Source organism: Rhinopithecus roxellana, chromosome 8 (genome assembly GCF_007565055.1).
Source record: "Rhinopithecus roxellana isolate Shanxi Qingling chromosome 8, ASM756505v1, whole genome shotgun sequence".
NCBI lineage: Eukaryota > Metazoa > Chordata > Mammalia > Primates > Cercopithecidae > Rhinopithecus > Rhinopithecus roxellana.
In genome coordinates this window covers 19,677,436-19,696,820 of record NC_044556.1, presented here as the reverse complement: position 1 = coordinate 19,696,820, position 19,385 = coordinate 19,677,436, and the positions used below count along the sequence as shown (strand labels likewise).

The window sequence follows — 19,385 nt, the reverse complement described above, 5'->3', positions numbered from 1 at the left end:
TTAACACAGATTTCAAAAGGGTCTTATTTGATGAATAGGAGCAAGTTCAAAGATGGGGAAACAGGATACCAACAGTGTGTATATCATATTGAGGCAGCAAAGGTAGTTAATTTTGAAAAAGGCGGTTGATAGAAAAGGGATTATATTTATTCTGATTTGTTCCAGACAACAGAGCAAGGATCACTTGCAGTAGGTTACAAAAAGGTAGGTTTGGCTTAACATTGGGTGATTGGCAGTGGAGTGGACACCTCATAGAAGGCAGTGACCTCTCTGGCTCCAGAAGAGACCGTGAAGATCCTGGCTGATAACCCATCAAGGAGGCTATGGAAGAAATTCTGATACAGGGTGGAAAGTGGGTAATCCTGTGATCCATATTTTAATGAGCTTGGTTTTGGAGTTTTTCCCTTGGGGTTTCTGCCTCTTAGGTCAGATGAGTGACTTCCCTTGCAAGGAAAGCACGGAACTGTGAGAACTCAGCTGCTCCAAATATTGGGCTAGATTCAGACAAATGAGGACCTAGGCAAAGCAAGTTCCACTTTCCTCTGTGCTCTGTAGCTCCCAGCTCACAGTAGCAAAGGCTACTTTCTGCCAGACCCTGACCAAGCTTCTGTCAGGAAAAGTGGGGCGTGGGCACAAACAGATGGTTTGTATGTCATCTTACTATAGTCCCCACTATAGCCCTGGGAGGTTGCTTTCCAGTCAAAGAATCTGAGACTAAATGTGGCCAGACAACTTGCCAAGAACAAGAAGACATTGATTTGTGGAGCCAGTGAAGGTTCCAGAGTTGCGGTGTAAGAAGAGCTTACGGGCAACGCATGGGTTGTCTGAGTACCTGGAGACGGATGATGAAGCTGTATTTGCAGAGTATTTTCTAAAGATGCACTTATTCACATTTTATATTGTTGACAAATACAATTTTTATTTTGTATTTGGGGTGGCTTGCAGGGCAGACAGAGATGGGGATAGAGCCCCTCCGTACCACCTCCAGCCACTTCTTGTCATCATATGATTGAGTCAAAATTTGGACCCTGTTCTGATTTCAAATCTCAGTCTGACCTTATAATGAGCAGAAAGACCTCTGAAAATGTTACTGGGGATTTGTTTTGTTTTGTTTTTGTGCTTCATTTAAACTAATGTAACTAAATAAGGCAGGAGAAAGCAGACTGCATGGTTTAGCCTATTTTCCTGAAGACTTCCCCAGATACAGAAAATCCGCTTGGAGGCTGGCCCGTCTTCACTCCTTCTCTGAGCTGGCTCTAGCCCTCTGCTGGCCCCTTCCCCTGACCTGCAGGTGCTGCTGCTTATTGCAACACAGGCAGGCGGGACACCTGCTGCTTCCCAGTGGGGACGCTGCAGTCAGTCTGGTTCAAGGCTGGAACTCTTTTTTTCTTTCTTCTTACAAATACAAATACCTCTTCTATTTGTCCTATTGGACTTTACAGTCCCAGATGTGTCAGAAATTGGTTCTTGCAAAGCAGCCCAACCAAAGGGCTCTTCCACTGCATTGCATAATGGCAGGGTTCACGTCACTTTTCCATTGGTTTTGGACTGTGTTGCATAGTCCTTTCGGGGATGTTCTGAAGTTCAGGCTCCTTCAGAGCCAGGAGGGGAAAGCCCAACAGCAAAACAAGTGGAAAGAAAGACAATATTGGTCACACGGCCTTGGGTGTTTGAAATGCCTGCACATATCTGTGTTTTGTTTCGGAAGGTTGTGAATGATCTTACTAATGCTAGGTCTAATGTTTTTATCCTCTATATCAATCCTCCTTCCCCCATCTTTGATAGTTAATTTCTACTTAAGGCTGCTCCTCCCTTGGCTTCTAGAATAGTGCACCTTTGGCGTTCTTCTCTTTCTCTAATTGCCCTCTCTTATTTCCTTAGTGGAATATCTTGCTTCTGTATCCTCTTTGCCATATTATTCACTTTCAACCTGGCATTCTTCGAGTTCTTGTAGTAGGCTGACCTTCAGTAACAAGTAGATTCAAAAATGATAATGGCCCAGTCACAAAAGAAGTCTGTTTCTCAATCATGTATTAGTCCACAGTGGTTTTCCCATTTGCAGGTGGCTTTCTGACTCAGGTAAGGGTCCTTACTCAGAATTCATAACGTAGAATCCGTTCTATGGCTCCACCATCCCCCTAGACTCTAAGGCCTCCTTGTTACCTGCATCCAGGAGAAAAAAAGAATAGGAAAAGCACATCTGCTTTAAGACCCTGGCCTGGAAGTGACACACATCACTTCTGCTCATTCTCTATAGGAAAGAACTGGTCACATGGTCACTTCTAGATGCCAGAGGAGCTGGAAAATATAGTTTATGGCTGGGGACCCCCTTCCCCAGTAACAACTCCATTTGATTGTAAGGGAAATGGATTTGGAAGTGCAGTTAGCCAGCTCTGCCATGGCCCTTGAGTTTTCTCAGAAGAATACGCCTCGTGGTGAACTCATCCATTCTTGTAGTTTTTATTTTTACTTCAGCATTAATGACTACTAAATTTCTGTCTCTGGTATCAACATCATACTGATGTCTACTCTTGTATCTCCAGCTGCCTCCTAAACATCAACTTCTTTCTCTTCAAACTCAACATCTTTCCTCATCCAGAACGGGCTGTTATACCTCTCTTCCCCATTTCTGGCAGTGAATCACTATTCATCTGACATCATCTAGAATTCTCCCCATGCTAGCTGCGGTGGCTGATGCCTGTAATCCTAGTACTTTCGGAGGCTGAGGCCAGAGGATCACTTGAGCCCAGGGATTTGAGATCAGCCTGGGCAATAGAGTGAGATCTGGTCTCTACAAATAATTTGAAAATTGGGCCGGGCGCGGTGGCTCAAGCCTGTAATCCCAGCACTTTGGGAGGCCGAGACGGGCGGATCACGAGGTCAGGAGATCGAGACCATCCTGGCTAATACGGTGAAACCCTGTCTCTACTTAAAAATACAAAAAACTAGCCGGGCGACGAGGCGGGCGCCTGTAGTCCCAGCTACTCGGGAGGCTGAGGCAGGAGAATGGCATAAACCCAGGAGGCGGAGCTTGCAGTGAGCTGAGATCCGGCCACTGCACTCCAGCCTGGGTGGCAGAGCAAGACTCCATCTCAAAAAAAAAAAAAAAAAAAGAAAGAAAAAAGAAAAAAAGGCCGGGCGCGGTGGCTCAAGCCTGTAATCCCAGCACTTTGGGAGGCCGAGACGGGCGGATCACGAGGTCAGGAGATCGAGACCATCCTGGCTAATACGGTGAAACCCCGTCTCTACTAAAGAATACAAAAAACTAGCCGGGCGAGGTGGCGGGTGCCTGTAGTCCCAGCTACTTGGGAGGCGGAGGCAGGAGAATGGCGGGAACCCGGGAGGCGGAGCTTGCAGTGAGCTGAGATCCGGCCACCGCACTCCAGCCTGGGCGACAGAGCCAGACTCCGTCTCAAAAAAAAAAAAAAAAGAAAAAGAAAAAAAAATATTAAAAAAAAAAAAGAAAATTAACTGGATGTGGTGGTGTACACTTATGGTCCCAGCTACTCAGGAGGCTGAGGTGGGAGGATCACCTGAGCCCAGGAGGCAGAGGTTGCAGCGAGCAGTGATCACACCACTGCACTCCAGCCTGGGTGACAGAGGGAGACTCTGTCTCAAAATAAATAAATAAATAAAATAAAATAAAAATAAAAATAATTGGCCAGGTGTGTTGGCTCACGCCTATAATCCCAGCACTTTGGGAGGCTGAGGCAGGAGAATTGCTTGAGCCCAGGAATCAGACAGCAGCCCTGGGCAACAGCGAGATCTCATTCCTACAAATAATTCAGAAATTAGCCAGCTGTGTGGGGCGTGCCTGTGGTCTCAGCTACTCAGGTGGCTGAGGTGGGAGGATCACCTGAGCCCAGAAGGTTGAGACTGCAGTAAGCTATTATCACACCACTGCACTCCAGCCTGGGTGACAGAGCAAGGCCCTGTCTCAAAAAAAAAAAAGAAGAAGAAATGGCTTCTGGGCCACATATCCAGTGCATTTCTGAAGCCTCACTAATTTATTTATTTTCCTGACTCCACTCTCCCTCTTTTCTGATATATATAGAATGCTTTTGATAGACTAATTTTCCTGGAACACTTGTATTATGTCACTGCCAGGAAATTCTCCTTAAGAACCTACAATCTTTGTTGCCACTTTGGAAATGTGAAATAGTTTTAAATAGTAACAGCCTATACATAAGACAGCTTGTTAGGCAAAACAGTAATTTTTTAATCTTAAGCGTAAGTCTAGGTCAGTGTGATGAGCTATAATAAGCAACAGACAGGCCGGGTATGGTGGCTCACGCCTGTAATCCTAGCACTTTGGGAAGCTGAGGTGGGCGGATCACGAGATCAGGAGATTGAGACCATTTTGGCCAACATGGTGAAACCCCGCCTCTACTAAAAATACAAAAATTAGCTAGGTGTGGTGGCGTGTGCCTGTAATCCCAGCTACTCGGGAGACTGAGGCAGGAGAATCACTTGAACCAGGGAGTTGGAGGTTGCAGTGAACCAAGATTGAGCCACAGCACTCCAGCCTGGCGATAGAGCAAGACTCTGTCTCAAAAAAAAAAAAAAAAAGTAACAGACAAGGGAGTGAGGAATCATCATTCTAGCCTACCCTCTACATCGAACCAAATCTGTGAGCCTCAGTTGTTTATTTTGTAAAATGAAGAAGGTAGCATCTTTCCTGTGTGAAATCTCTGGGCTAGAACAGGACATCTCTTTTGGTTCCTTCCAGTTCTAAAGATGATGACTTTAAAATGCAAACTCTGAGGTGGGAGGATCGCTTGAGGACAGGAGTTTCAGACATCATCTCCACAAAAAATTTAAAAAAAAAAAAAAAATTAGTCAGACGTGGTAGCATGAGTCTGTAGTCCCAGCTTCTCAGGAAGCTGAAGCGGTAGGATTGCTTGAGCCCAAGAGTTTGAAGTTACAGTGAGCTATGTTGGTGCCGCTGCACTCCAGCCTGGGTAATAGAGTGAGATCCTGTCTTTAAAAAAAAAAAACAACAACAACAACAGAAAAACCTCCCCTGCCTATTTTTAAGTCCTTCTATAATTTAATCCCCACCACCAACCTGGTCATTTAACCCCCATAATGCTTGCTTCTCTCCATCGAGTTATTTTCTCTCTGCATTCTCAATGAGGCTGAGTGTCATCTGACCCTGTGCTTATGCTGCTCCCTTTCTCTCTGCCCATCTAAGCCCCATGGGGACTGGCAAGGGGCAGCCTGAGCTGCCTTGGAGAATTTGAAGTGTTTTGAAGGACATTGCCACTCACCTGGTTCTGCCACATAGAAGCTCAGTGACCTCAGTAATGTGGAGATGACACAGAGCCTCTCAGTGGGGCAGACATGAAGATTAAGACAACACTTGTAAATATTGCTTTGCAAAATGCCATCACCACATCATTTAGTCCTAGAATTGTTTCATGAGTTATAATAGTTTTGTTCCCCCAGTTAGCTGGCTGGCTGGATTAATTGGTAATTGATTGAGTCAGTCAACAATCTTCACATAAGGTAAAGAATCATGTGAAGTTGCTGATGTTTGACTGCTTTTGATCTATTAAAAAAAAAAACAAACCAGCAATTTGCATGCAAAGCCACGTAAAGTACTGTAAAAATACTTGCTATTCTTTTCACTCAACTTGGTGAAATCCTCCAAAGCAGAGGAAGCTAAGGTCTGGGAGTGAGAGTTTAAATCACCTCACTGATGGGAGGTAATGGCCACATTTTCTTTCAGCAGTATTTGCAGTGATTTGAGGGGAAAAGCTACACCCAGAGGAGTGGCACATTCTAAACAATGGCCACGCCCCTTGGGAAGGCTGGTCCCTGGGGGATGGGAGTGATGGAGCAGCATGTGGCTCCAAGCTGGTATGAGGCACTGAAGAGTTGGAATTCTGTCTGTGTCTGAGCCTGTGATTTCATCCGCATCACTCAGAAGACCTAGTACTTAGAAGGATAGATTTGAGACTATGGTTTTAGGCCTCCTTCCTTTGACTCTTTTTTTTTTTTCTTTTGAGATGGAGTTTCACTCTTGTTGCCCAGGCTGGAGTGCAGAGGCATGATCTCGGCTCACTGCAACCTCTGCCTCTCGGATTCAGGTGATTTTCCCGCCTCAGTCTCCTGAGCAGCTGGGACTATAGGTGCATGCCACCATACTGGGCTAACTTTTTGTATTTTTAGTAGAGATGGGGTTTCACCACATTGGCCAGGCTGGTCTCAAACTCCTGACCTCAAGTGATCCACGGATCACAAGGTTGGGACATCTTAGTTTCTACTGACCAACTCCATCAAGCCAGAGGAGCACCAGCTTGGCCCCTTTATGCACACTGTGGAACAGTTACTTGGGCTCCAGAGGGAGTCTGGTGGTTCCATGTTCCCTGTTTCCTTCCATCTTCATTTCTGCATTGTGAGAGGGCAGTGGGTCAGGCTGAGAAGGGGATGCAAAGCTGGAAGGGCGGGCGGGGAGCTTGGCCCAGACCGACCTCCTTTGCCTTTGTAAGGGCTCTGGGAGGAAGGAGTTCTGTTCGGCCCCAATTGCCCTCCTCCCTCCTCGCCCCCATCCACACTGGAAGGCGACTTTCGGAGGAGCTTAGTTTAATGAGTTCCTGGGCTGAGCCTCTCCGGACTGCCCTCACTCCTGTGGTCACTAACAACAGCGCACTGGGGAGTGGGCGGAACTCTGAAACCAAGCCCATCCGTTTTGTCTCTTTAGATTCAAGACAGATGTTCCCACAATCTGGCGACAAAACTGAAGTCCTTGGAAAGACTGTGGGTGCCCTGAGTGTGGGGGTGGGGATGGGGGTCTTGTGATGTGCAGTGACAGCGAGGTGGGGGACCTCTCCAGCTTCCTTGCAAAGCCCTGGGGAGCCAGGGCAGGCCCTGCTGGAATCCTGCAACAGGCGCCGCACCCTGCCATACACCTTCAGCAAATACGACAGGAATGTAAAACTTCCTGCCCTAATCCGTTTAAACTTAAAGCCTAGTAGGAGGTCACTATAGTGTCAGATTTTTGGGTCTTGTTTTTTTTTTTTTTTTCTATTTCAGAAAGATTTGTTTGTTTGTGAAGATCTTAAGGCCCAAATGCCAGAACTGGAGTCTGTGCTGGTGAAGTGGAGGCTGAAAATGACAAATGTTAGAAGTGAGCAAATAAGTTTATTATATATATTAGAAAAAAGCAAAATGTTAAATTTGACCTTGCGATGCATGGAATAATCTGCTAATGTTGGATGATGCCACCTCCTTCAAACTCTCTTTCTAGGGAACAATAATTGCTAACATTATTGGGCATGTACGATGTGGCAGGCTGTGTTCTATAAATACTTTTCATGTATTAAATCGTTTATTCCCCACAATAGCCTAAGGAAAAAATGACTCTTGTTATCTCTACTTTCTAAGCGAGGAAACTGAAGCCCAGCTTGATTAAGCAACTTGCCCAAGACTGCAGAGCTCATAAACGGCAGATCCGGGCCCAGGCAACCTGGCTGTGTGTGCCGCCTCACCTAGCAGGCTGCATTATCTCTCCAATGTAAGGCCTGTAAGACCACGGCCAAGTCCTTCAAAGTCTCTTTCTAGGGTACTTTCTTTCTTTCTTTTCTTTTCTTTTTTTTTTGAGACGGAGTCTTGCTCTGTCGCCCAGGCTGGAGTTCAGGGGCGCAATCTCGGCTCACCGCAAGCTCCGCCTCCCAGGTTCACGCCATTCTCCTGCCTCAGCCTCCGGAGTAGCTGGAACTACAGGCGCCCGCCACCACGCCCGGCTAATTTTTTGTGTTTTTAGTAGAGACAGGGTTTCACTGTGTTAGCCAGGATGGTCTGGATCTCCTGACCTTGTGATCCGCCTATCTCGGCCTCCCAAAGTGCTGGGATTACAGGCGTGAGCCACCGCGCCTGGCTCTAGAGTACTTTCAAAGTACCGTTTTGTACTTCTCCTCTCCCAGCCCCTGAGCAAGAGTAGTGGGGTGGGCATATTAAATACTTATGAGTAAGTGATGCATTAATGCAAGATTTACAGTATGGTCAGCTGGTAGCAGCAAACCTTTTCTGTTAAGAAGCCCTTCCATGTTTTATCCAAAATACTTGCCCTTCTTACCACAGTAGCCCATGGCTAGTTACTCATTAGCTTCCTAGTACCTATGGGCCTTTTCCTATTCCAAGACTCCAGCTGTCTCCTTTGCTCTCATTAGCACACTCCTCTCCTCACGTGTCCCAGCTTGAATTCTTCCTGAGATCCAGCACAAAAATACTCGGATGGGATTTCCATTTAACATGGCTTTTCATTACATGGTTTTGCTTATTACACAGATCAAATCAAGTTCTGAAACCATAATTACATTGGGAAAGGCTGCTCTCCAGCACCAGAGTCAGCAGGGAGGGCGGAATTGTGGATACACTGACATCTTTTCAGTGAAAACAATTAAGATTGTGTTATCTCACAGATGAAGCAGGGAAGCTGTGACTATTCTTCCCATATTAGAGAAGCAGAAAGTGAGGAACAGAGACGTGGCTTGTCCAAGCTCCCATGGGTGGAGCTCAGGGATCTCCTGAATGGTGGTTGGAACCGCCGATGGAAGGCCTTCCTCTTCCTACTGTGTGGCAGTCTCATGACCTCCTGGACATCTCTACCTCTCCCCTAACCCTCTCAGGCCATTCCTTGCCCTGGCAGATGGCTACTGCCAAGATTCTACTTTTGTGGAGGAAGGAAGGCTATGATGTATTTGTTCATGCACTGGTTCATTCATCATGATTTTTTTTGCTCTTTCACAGAACCAGACAGTGGGGCAAAATCCAAGGTGGTGTTGGAGTGTCTCAAGTCTATGGGATTCTCCTGTCAGCTCAGGATCAGAGTCATCCCATAACGAAAAGCTTTTCTACCATTTGCCTGGAACTGGGGCCTAGACCAGACGACATGAGTCTCTTCCAGGTCCCCCAGATGCTTAGGTTGGGTCCAAGTTACACTGAAAAGGATCCAGTGAATTTCCAGTCTGGTCCACACCCATCATTCCCGGAGCTGAGTGACTCAGGGTTCCAGAAGATACCTCAGTGCTAAGTCATCATCCCCAAGGGAAGAATGTTTCACGTTCAGGGATTCTGTCACCTGTGCTCTGGAAGCAAGTTCTAGGCCTTTTCACCCCAGCTTTCACTTTCATCCTGGGGTTTGCTATGGGAGCTGGCATTCTGCTACCCCATTTCCACCCCGAGTGTATTGACATTGCCGCGTTCTGTGAAGACTGTTCACTGCATCATGGCATTCTTGACCACATCCTCCCTTTAGCCAATTTTTGATTTATTAAACAAAGTAGAGAGAAGAAGGGTAGATGGCGTGCATAGGATTTAGGGTACGGGGCTGTCTGCACGGCCTGGAGGCTGACCTACAGGAGACTGTGGGTCAGCTCCCAGTCACATGTTGTGAGTGTGTATACACACACATGGCTCAGCCCTCATTCATGGATCCTTCGGGTCTCAGTCCCTTATTCTTTGATACTACTGAGCTCTGGAACTTCAAGACAGTAGCTGAGTTCTGTTCTGCCCACAGGTGATGCAGCCTCTGAATCTGAACCACTGCTCTGGTGATTTAGCACTGAGGTATCTTCTGAAGCCCTGAGTCAAAAATCTTTTCAGTGACTCAGTCATAGGCATCTAGGAAGACAAGCTTCCAGATTCACTGAGAACAGACTGTATGTATTGACATGCTGACATTAACTCCCATTCCCTGTAGGGACTTTCTCATGTGGAAGAGCAAATGCTGTGTGCCAGCAGGACCCTGGCAGTTTGATGATTTCCAGTGTTACCGTTAGTCACTATGTGTACATTCTGCAGGTCCTCGTGTGGCCACTGCAGGGCACCAGCCTTTGGAAACAAACACACAGGTTTTGAGAAGCTACTCCTCTTTCATGTACATGTGTCTGACGTTGACACACAATACATGTATATTTTTATTATATTAATCAATCATAAGTAACCTTAATGTCTACCCACAAGAGAATGATTAGGTAAATTGTGGCGTACCCATAAATGGAATAATCTGTAGTCATTAAAAATCAGGCTTGGCAAACAGAAACATAAAGTGGGGAAAGATTGCCTAGTCAACGAATGGTGCTGGGTTAATTGGCTAGCCACATATAGGAGAATGAAACTGGATCCTCATTTCTCACCTTATACAAAAATCAACTCAAGATGGATCAAGGACTTAAATCTAAAGCCTGAAACTATAAAAATTCTATAAGAGAACATTGGACAAACCCTTCTAGACATTGGCTTAGGCAAAGATTTCATGACCAAGAACCCAAAAGCAAATGCAACAAAAACAAAGATAAATAGCTGGGACTTAATTAAACCGAAGAACTTTTGCACGGCAAAAGGAACAGTCATCAGAGTAAACAGACAACCCACAGAGTGGGAGAAAATCTTCACAATCTATACATCTGAAAAAGGACTAATATCCAGAATCTACAACAAGCTCAAACAAATCAGCAAGAAAAAAACAATCCTATCAAAAGTGGGCTAAGGACATGAATAGACAATTCTGAAAGAAGATATACAAATGAGCAACAAACATATGAAAAAATGCTCCACGTAATTAATGATCAGGGAGATGCAAATCAAAGCCACAATATGGTATCACTTTACTCTTGCAAGAATGGCCATAATCAATAAATCAAAAAATAATGGATGTGGCTGTGGATGCGGTGAAAAGGGAGCACTTCTGCACTGCCGGTGGGAATGTAAACTAGTACAACCACTCTGGAAAACAGCGTGGCGATCCCTTAAAGAACAAAGTAGAACTACCATCTGATCCACAATCCCACTACTGGGTATTTTACCCAGAGGAAAAAAAGTCATTGTACGAAAAAGATACTTGCACATGCATGTCCACAGCAGCACAATTTACAACTGCAAAATCATGGAACCAATTCAAATGCTCATCAATCAACAAGTGAGTAAAGAAACTGTGGTATATATGTATATGATGGAATACTACTCAGCCATGAAAAGCAATGAATTAATAGCATTTACACCAACCTGAATGGGATTGGAGACTATTATTCTATGTGAAGTAACTCAGGAATGGATAACCAAACATCGTATGTTTTCATTCATAAGTGGGAGCTGAGCCATGAGAATGCAAAGGCATAAGAATGACACAGTGGGCTTTGGGGACTCAGGGGGAAAGGGTGGGAAGGGGATGAGGGACAAAAGACTACAAATTCGGTTCAGTGTATACTGCTCGGGAGATGGGTGCACCAAAATCTCATAAATCACCACTAAAGAGCTTACTCATGTAACCAAATACTACCGCTCCCCAAAAACCTATGGAAATTAAAAGATACATACATATATATCAGGCTTGGTCTGGAGTGGTGGCTCACGCCTGTAATCCCAGCACTTTGGGAGGCTGAGGTGGTAGGATCACTTGAGCCCAGGAGTTCAAGATCAGTCTGGGCAACATGGCAAAACCCCCTCTTTACAATTTTTTTTTTTTTTTTAAATCAGGCTGATGTCATAGAGAAGTTCTTACGATATTTTGCTAAGCAAAAAAAACAAGCTGTAAAATTTTTTATGCAAAATGTGAACCCAATTTTGAACTCATCCCCCAACAAAAACAACAAAAACCAATGTTGTATATACTGTGTATATATGTGTATATAAACACTGAAAAATACCAAACCAATAAATACGAATATTCATTTGTCTTTTTACGCTTTTCTGTGTTTTCTTGCAGTGGTTGTGTATTAATTTTTGAAATGCTATTGTGTTTTTTTTAAAAGGACACTTATGAATGGCATGTTTTGAAAACTCATAGGGTAAGACCTTGAACTTTCCACCAACATACGCAAACTGTGCATGGAAATCAAGTGCTGCTGACGTGAGCTGGGCCCAGGGATTGCAGTCCAAGGATTACCAGGGGCATGGCTGTAACCTTCCGCTTCATATCCCTGAGCTGATTAGTCCCCTAATCAACTGATAAAGTAAAATAACACATGTTCATAAGGGCAGCATAGCTCACATTCTTCACCCACATGGTGGGGTGTCTGGCCTATGAGGGTCCCCTCCCTCTGCTTGGCTGCTCAGCTTGCTGTAGCAGGTCCACATTCAGGGACAAGCAGGCGCCACCAGCTTGACACCTGCTAGCACCTATCATTGAGCTCCATCACCTGCTGGTGGCCCACATTAATACCCTTAGGGGTAGAGGGCCCTGGCTACCTTCACCCTAACACTAACCAAACGAACCCTAAAGGCAGGCTGGACGAGGAGTCGCAGATGATGGCACATGGCCTGAAAGATGTGGGAAGGGTTGGAGGGCAAGTTGCTTGCTTTGCCTTGGTGGTGGGGAGGAGAGGGGCGAGGTCAGGGCATGTGGGCTTCCTGCTGGTTGTGTTCATGGGCTTCAGGCATCTCACATCAGCTGAAAGCCCCTCTGATCCATTGCCCAGATGCTGGCCATTGTAAAAAATGAAACAAACAAAAACCGCTGCTCCTTTGCCCTTCCAAAGAGGCAAAACATGAGACCCAATCCCTTTTGGTGGTCTTGGTCTCTGAGAGGTTTGACGCTTAGGGTGATGTATGGGGTTTGGCTTTTGAGGGTCTAGAGGGGCACATGGGCAGTGCAGGTATTAAGTAAGGGTGGCAAAGTAACAAAAGAGACTTGGCACTCGTTCAGTCATTCGTTTATCCACCTAATGCTTATTGAGTGCTTACCATGTGCACTGGGGTTATAGCAGGGAACACTACAGATCAGGACCATGGTCTCATGGAACTCATATTCCAGGGTGACGGGAGGGAGATGAGAAGCAGTGAGTAAGATATAATTATAGTGATAAGCATTCTAAGGAAACTATAATGGCATGATGTGGTAGAGCGAACCTGAGGGTAATGGTACTTGGCTCCTGCATAACGTCCATAATGTCCACTGGGGCCCCTGCAGGGAGCATAGGAAATGATTATCAGTAAAGTAGGAGGGGCCCCCCTGCCAAGGGCATCACAATTCAAATGAGGCTACTCTGTTTCTCTCTCTCTCTCTCTCTCTCTCTCTCTCTGTGTGTGTGTGTGTGTGTGTGTGTGTGTGTGTGTGTACGGGGGTGCTCCCTGTCAACCTATGTTGTTTCTCTCCTGAAATTTAAGGTGTGTGTCTTAGTCTGTTCATGCTGCTATAGCAAATACCTTAGACTAGGTATTATTCTGTTGTTTATAAAACAAAAGAAATCTATTTCTCACAGTTCTGGAGGCTGAGAAGTCCAAGAACACTGTGCTGGCAGAGTCAGTGTTGAGTGAGGGCCCATTCTAGTCTATGTTTGGTGCCTTCTGTGTTTCCTTACATGGTGGAAAGGGGCAAGAGAGCTCCCTCTAGCCTTTTTTTTTTTTTTTTCTTTTTGAGATGGACTCTTGCTCTGTTGCCCAGGCTGGAGTGTGGTGGCTCACTCTCAGCTCACTGCAACCTCCACCTCCCAGGTTCAAGTGATTCTCATGCCTCAGCCTCCAGAGTAGAGCCTTTTTTTTTTCTTCCCCCAGTAAGGGCCCTAATCCCATCCATGAAGGTGGAACCCTCATGACTTAATCACTTCCCCAAAGCCCCACCTCTTAATACTGTCACATTGGATGTTAGGTGCCAACATGTGAATTTTGGGGGGACACCAATATTCAGACCATAGCAACATGTTTGGACTTGTCTCACTGAACAGTAAAGAGAACCCAGGGGGTTGATTTATATGTGGGCCTTTCAGATGATGGAAGGAGTTCAAAGGAGTACTGGGATCCCACGTAGATGGAGAAGACAACAGGGATTTGGCTTGATTGCGCCTATTCCCCTTCCCTCTGCCTCAGAGCCCAGCTTGATGAGCTCATGTTGGAGCTTTCTGGAGAGGGCAGCTGCAGACAAAGCAGGAGAAACACCTGTCACCAAGGATCACTGAGGACACTGAGAGACACAGAACTGAAAGCAGTCTGGCTGTGTATGGTTACGTGGCTATGTTTCCAGGATCAGAAATGCTCAGTCATGCTATTACTGCCACGATTTTAGTAATGAAATACGAGACAGAAACAGGAAGGGGCCAGTCCATACAAACATGGCTTCAGTGCTGAGATTCCTGGGCACTCAGCCTAATTTCGGCATCTGAAAAACAGAGGGCCTGCTCCCTCTAGGAAGCCAGGAGGGCAGCCAGGATTGGGACAGTGGCCTTGTCAGAAGGTGGGAAGTGCGAGAGGGGAAGATGCAGGTGCCACAGAGGAGTGCAGAGGACTCTTCACAAGCTCCTTGAGATATTCCTGGGACTCTCAGACTTAGAAGTGGGCCCAAGATATGGGTTTGGGAATGCTAATAATGTAAAATGTTAAATTTTCTTAAATAACAAGTAAAAAAAAAACCCCACATGGCAAATAGAGGAGAAGGACCATGAAAATTGTATGAAATAAAAAAGCTTTATATTTTAAAACTTTTAAAGACATTGTTTTCCTACAGATCTAGGTTCAAGAAATGCTCTGGCACGAACTGGTCTGGGGAAACTTGGGTGTGGACTTAATATGTTATTCAGCTTTCTCAGGTAATGATCCATTAGAGGGGACTGTTGGGTCCTCATGCTTTGCAGGTCACAGAGGTGAAATATTCTCCATGGGGATGTAGGCTTGACAGATAGGGAGAGGCAGGAAACAGGGCCAGCTTCAAAGGTATGCAACCTGTGCAGTCTCACCAGGCCCTGTCTGCAAAAGGGCCCTGTGCTTGGTTTAATGTTGTGCTGTCACTGTCTTGAAATTCTTAATAATTTTCTCTTTGAACTTGTGTCTTGTAAGGGAAGTCTGATGGACGATGGAACATGCATGTTGAGGAGATGCATGCAATACATGTGTCTGCCATTCCTTGCTGCTCCATTTGCATGTAGCATTCGTGATGCCTCATTGAGCACATAATGTGGGTGTACCCACAATGCGTGGGAGTTCAGGCAAAGTGAGTACAAGATGAAGGTGTTTCCACCACTAAGCAAGCTGGGTCCCTGCCAACACCAAAAGGCCATGCTGTCCATTCAAATCAGAACTTGTTATGAGTGCGGAAAGAAGGCAATGGCATTCTAAGAAGCAAAAACGACCAAGGAAACCTATCACACCCATTCTTACTCCCTTGCATTTGCCAGCCACTTTCAGGGAAAAATAATGGTGTAGAAGGAAAGAAAAGATAGGTCAAACCATTGCTCTTTTTCCTTTCAGTCCTTCCTTATTCAATAGTAAACTGAAGGTAGAGAGTGTTGGTAGAACATGCGCACAGCAAGTTGTGCAATGAAAACAATTCCATTAATTTTGTGTAGTGTCTCCACTGTTCCAGAAAGCATGAAATACATAGGCATGGCCTGGCACGGTGGCTCATGCCTTTAATCCCAGCACTTTGGGAGGCCGAGGTGGGCGGATCATGAGGTCAGGAGTTCAAGACCAGCCTGGCCGACATACTGAAACCCCGTCTCTACTAAAAATACAAAAATTAGCCGGGCGTGGTGACATGAGCCTGTAATCCCAGCTACTCAGGAGGCTGAGGCAGGAGCATTGCTTGAACCTGGGAGGTGGGGGTTGCAGTGAGCTGAGATTGCACCACTGCATTCCAGCCTAGGCGACAGAGCAAGACTCTGTTTTGGGGGAAAAAAATACATAGGCATCTGCACACCATGAAATGAAAACTATATAATTTCAGTGATTCTACAAAGAAATTATATGCCCTTATATTTGCATTTAAAACAGGTTTTGTGTAATATAGAGCTGAATGGTAAAATTCATGCTAACAATTTAAAACATCAATTTTTCTTTACTTAGAACAACATTAAATAGCAAATAAAAAACATATGGTGAATATAGACCATGAAAAAGTACGTGAAAGAAAAATGTTTTGTATTTTAATATTTTTAAAGGTCTTTTTTCCTGCTTTTTTGTAAGAAACTCTATGTTGTCATTTTGCACTGGGCCCAACAAATTATGCAACCAGTCCTGGCAGCCAGTTGATATATGTGTTGCAGAGTTTTAAAATGTTTCCATGTCACCCTCGTTGGGCCCCAGGGGAGCTTCCCCGCCGCCTGGGCCACCTGGACTACGATGGAGCAAAGTTGAGGGCTGTGTTGTCAGAGAGAGCCTCACTGGGCAAACAGCCTTCTCCTTCTTTTCTTGGATTTATCTTTCTTTTTCTCGAGAATGGCAAAGTCCTAGAGTGCTCAGATGAAGATGCTGGCCACCCTCAGCCAGATTTTCACTGAGGCTCCAGGCCTGCCTATCGCCTGTAAAAAAACTTGGCTCCTTCTATCTCACCAGGAGACAACTAGGGGGCTTGTGGCCAAAGCCCCATCCAGGAAGACTTTTCCTGTAGGCATGTGTATGTGTGTGTATGTATCTCCCTCTGGGCTTATCTTCATAGCAGGGCCTTGTTCACGGCTTGGTTGGGACCCCCACACTCTCATCTCAGTGTAAACAGTCATGAGAGTCCGCTCCCAGAATCTGTCCCCACGCCTTTCTCTCCTGGCCACCTGTCAGCACTCCAGGGTTCGGAGGGAGAGTGGTGAGGGCTGATGAACTGGTGAGAGGCCCTAGGAGAGGCCGTGCTGGGAGGGTGGACCTGCCAGAGAGGGCACCTCCCCTGCTGAGGAAGCAGCAACAGCGGGAATGTGAAGAACTCTTCTATAACGAGCGCGGGCGAGTGAGGACGGGGCATCAATCACCACCAGCGGTGACACCGTCCCAGCTCTTCCTGTCAGCAGCTGGCTTCTCTCCTCACCTCTTCTGGGATTGGGGATCTGGAGGCATCCTGAGTGAGTCTGGTGTGTGCCAGGTAGGGCCTTTCCAAGGCTGCAGTGACTGCTTACTGCCGCCTCTTGAGTACAGTTTGCTCGAGTTGAATTGTCTGTGTCCAAAGAATTGTTCCAACCAGAGCAAAACAAAACCCTTACAATGACACAAATGACTGAGACAGGGGCAGGGTTACAGGTTTGTCTTTCGTAGTACCATTTTTGGTCAATGGGGGGAACCAAGGAATATTGCTGGGAAAATTCATCTACTCATACAGTGTTTTTATTATCTACCTATTTTATAAAAGAAGTCCTGGGATTCAAAGATGAATAAGATGCACTTAATGTCCTTAAAAGCAGACACCTTAATAGGGAGGACAGCAGAGTAATAATAGAATTATCAAACACATACAGCACCACTGGCCGGGCTGTAATCCCGCCATCGACAAAGAGCTGAGGGTACCTAAAGGAGAAAGTGCCTAACTCTGAACAGATTCAGGGAAGTTGTCCTGTGAAGTGACACACCTGCTGGACCTGAAGAATGTGTAGGAGTTTTCCAGGAGGTTAAAGTGTGTGTGTGTGCAGGAAGCAAAGAGGCAGAAGTTGGTGTGTAGCCTAGTTTATCCTAGAAGGGGGAAAAGGGAATGTAAAGGTAAGAAAGTATAGATGAGCAAGTAAGGGCAGATACCAGGGGATTTGGGAACGGCGAGGAAGCTGAAGGCTCTGGAGTGATCAGCCCTTCTAGATTGCGGGGTCCAGGCAGGGTGTGAGGAAAGAGGTGGCAGTCTCTCTGGGCCTCTGCTGATGGACTATTTTGACTGGCAGAGCTAGAGAGGAGAGTATTCCAGGAGATGAGATAGTACACACTGAGTAGAAAACCCAGGGCATGTTTGGGTGACAGCAAAGTTTAGCTGGTGTGTAGAGAAAATGAATAGCAGAAATGGTTAGAAAAAAGGTCTGCCGAAGAGTTTGGACTTTAATTCCTTTGGCAAATGGGAACCACTAAAGTTTTTTGGTTAGTGGTTTTGTTGTCATTGGTCTCTCTCTCACTCTCTCTCGTGCATGTGCACGCATGTTTTTTGTAAAGACAAAGTCTATGTTGCCAGGCTGGTATCAAACTTCTTTTTTTTTTTTAATGAAAGGCCTGACATATTTATTACTGAACCCAGCCAATCAATGTGTTTGCAACAGATTCAGAGAGTAAAACATGTCAAACTCTCCAGATAATGATGACATTTCCAGCTTGATATGGTAACGTGATTGTGACCTTCAGACAGCATAAATATGTGTGCCATCTCATGTGCAATTCCTTATAGACCTAGCTTGGTTCGTCTCCAATGTCTCCTGTTGGAGTTGTACCTGATTTTATTACCAGTTTTCATCCGAATCCACTGGGGAATAGGACGATTTTGCTTTTGTTTGCTGACCAGGAACTGCTTAATCCTGAAAGTCTTGTGAGAAGACATGGCGAGAAATGGAGTCAAGCACACAGCACAATGGCGGAGACAGGAAGAGAGCGCTGTCTCTTCCTCAGCCTTCCAAAGCACTGGGATTCAGGCATGAGCCACTGGGCACAGACGTCATTATTGTTTTTGAAGTACAATTTACATGCAGTAAAATTCATCCTTTTTAGCATTCTATGAGCTTTGGCCAATGCATGTATTCATGTAAACACCACCACAGTCAACCTGTAGGATGTTTCCAACATGTCACTTTGTTTATGCCTCTGTAGTCAACCTTTCTCCCCACACTAGCCCCTCAAAACTACCGATGTGGCCAAGCTCGGTGGCTCATGCCTGTAATCCCAGCACTTTGGGAGGCCAAAGTGGATGGATCACCTGAGATCAGGAGTTCAAGATCAGCCTGACCAATATGGTGAAACCCTGGCTCTACTAAAAATATGAAAAACTAGCTGGGCGTGGTGGTGGACGCCTATAATCCCAGCTACTCAGGAGGCTAAGGCAGGAGAATCCTTGAACCCTGGAGGCAGAGGTTGCAGTGAGCCAAGATCGTGCCATTGCATTCCAGCCTGGGCGACAGAGCGAAACTCCATCTCAAAACAACAACAACAACAGCAACAACAACACACCAATCTGCTGTCCATCTCTAGAGTCTTCCCTGTTACAGAATGTCCTATACATGGAATCACATAGGAAGCAGCTTTTTAAATGTGGTTTCTTTCACTTAGAATAACACATTTGAGATTCATCTATGTTTTTGTGTGTGTCAAGAGTCTGCCACTTTCCTTGTTAAGTAATATTCTATTGTGTAGATATATCCATTGTTTATCCATTCACCAGTTGAAGGGCATTTGGGCTATCTCCAGATTGGGATGATTATAAAGAAATCTATCATCAACATTCATGTACAGGTTTTTGTGTGATCATAAGTTTTCAATTCACTTGGGTAAATTCCCAAATAAACAAGAGTAAGATTTTTTGTTGGGTTGAATAAATGTTTATAAATGTATGTTCAACTTTATTTTAAAAAGAAGCCCACCGGACAGATGTAGTGGCTCACACCTGTAATCCCAGCACTTTGGGAGGCCAAGGCGGGTGGATGACCTGAGGTCAGGCGTTCGAGACCAGTCTGACCAACATGGAGAAACCCCGTCTCAACTAAAATACAAAAAATATTAGCCAGACGTGG

At 45.5% G+C, this 19,385-nt stretch overlaps 1 protein-coding gene across 1 annotated transcript in view; it reads right to left on the bottom strand.

Annotated features, from left to right (window-relative positions):
• Positions 1–18,202, bottom strand: part of LOC104667809 (endoplasmin) — a 48,567-nt gene extending 30,365 nt beyond the window's left edge. The window contains 2 exon segments of the mRNA XM_030934902.1: positions 12,853–12,907; positions 18,096–18,202. Of these exon segments, the coding sequence (XP_030790762.1) occupies positions 12,853–12,907; positions 18,096–18,202 (162 nt within the window).
• Positions 18,203–19,385: the final 1,183 nt, after the last annotated feature.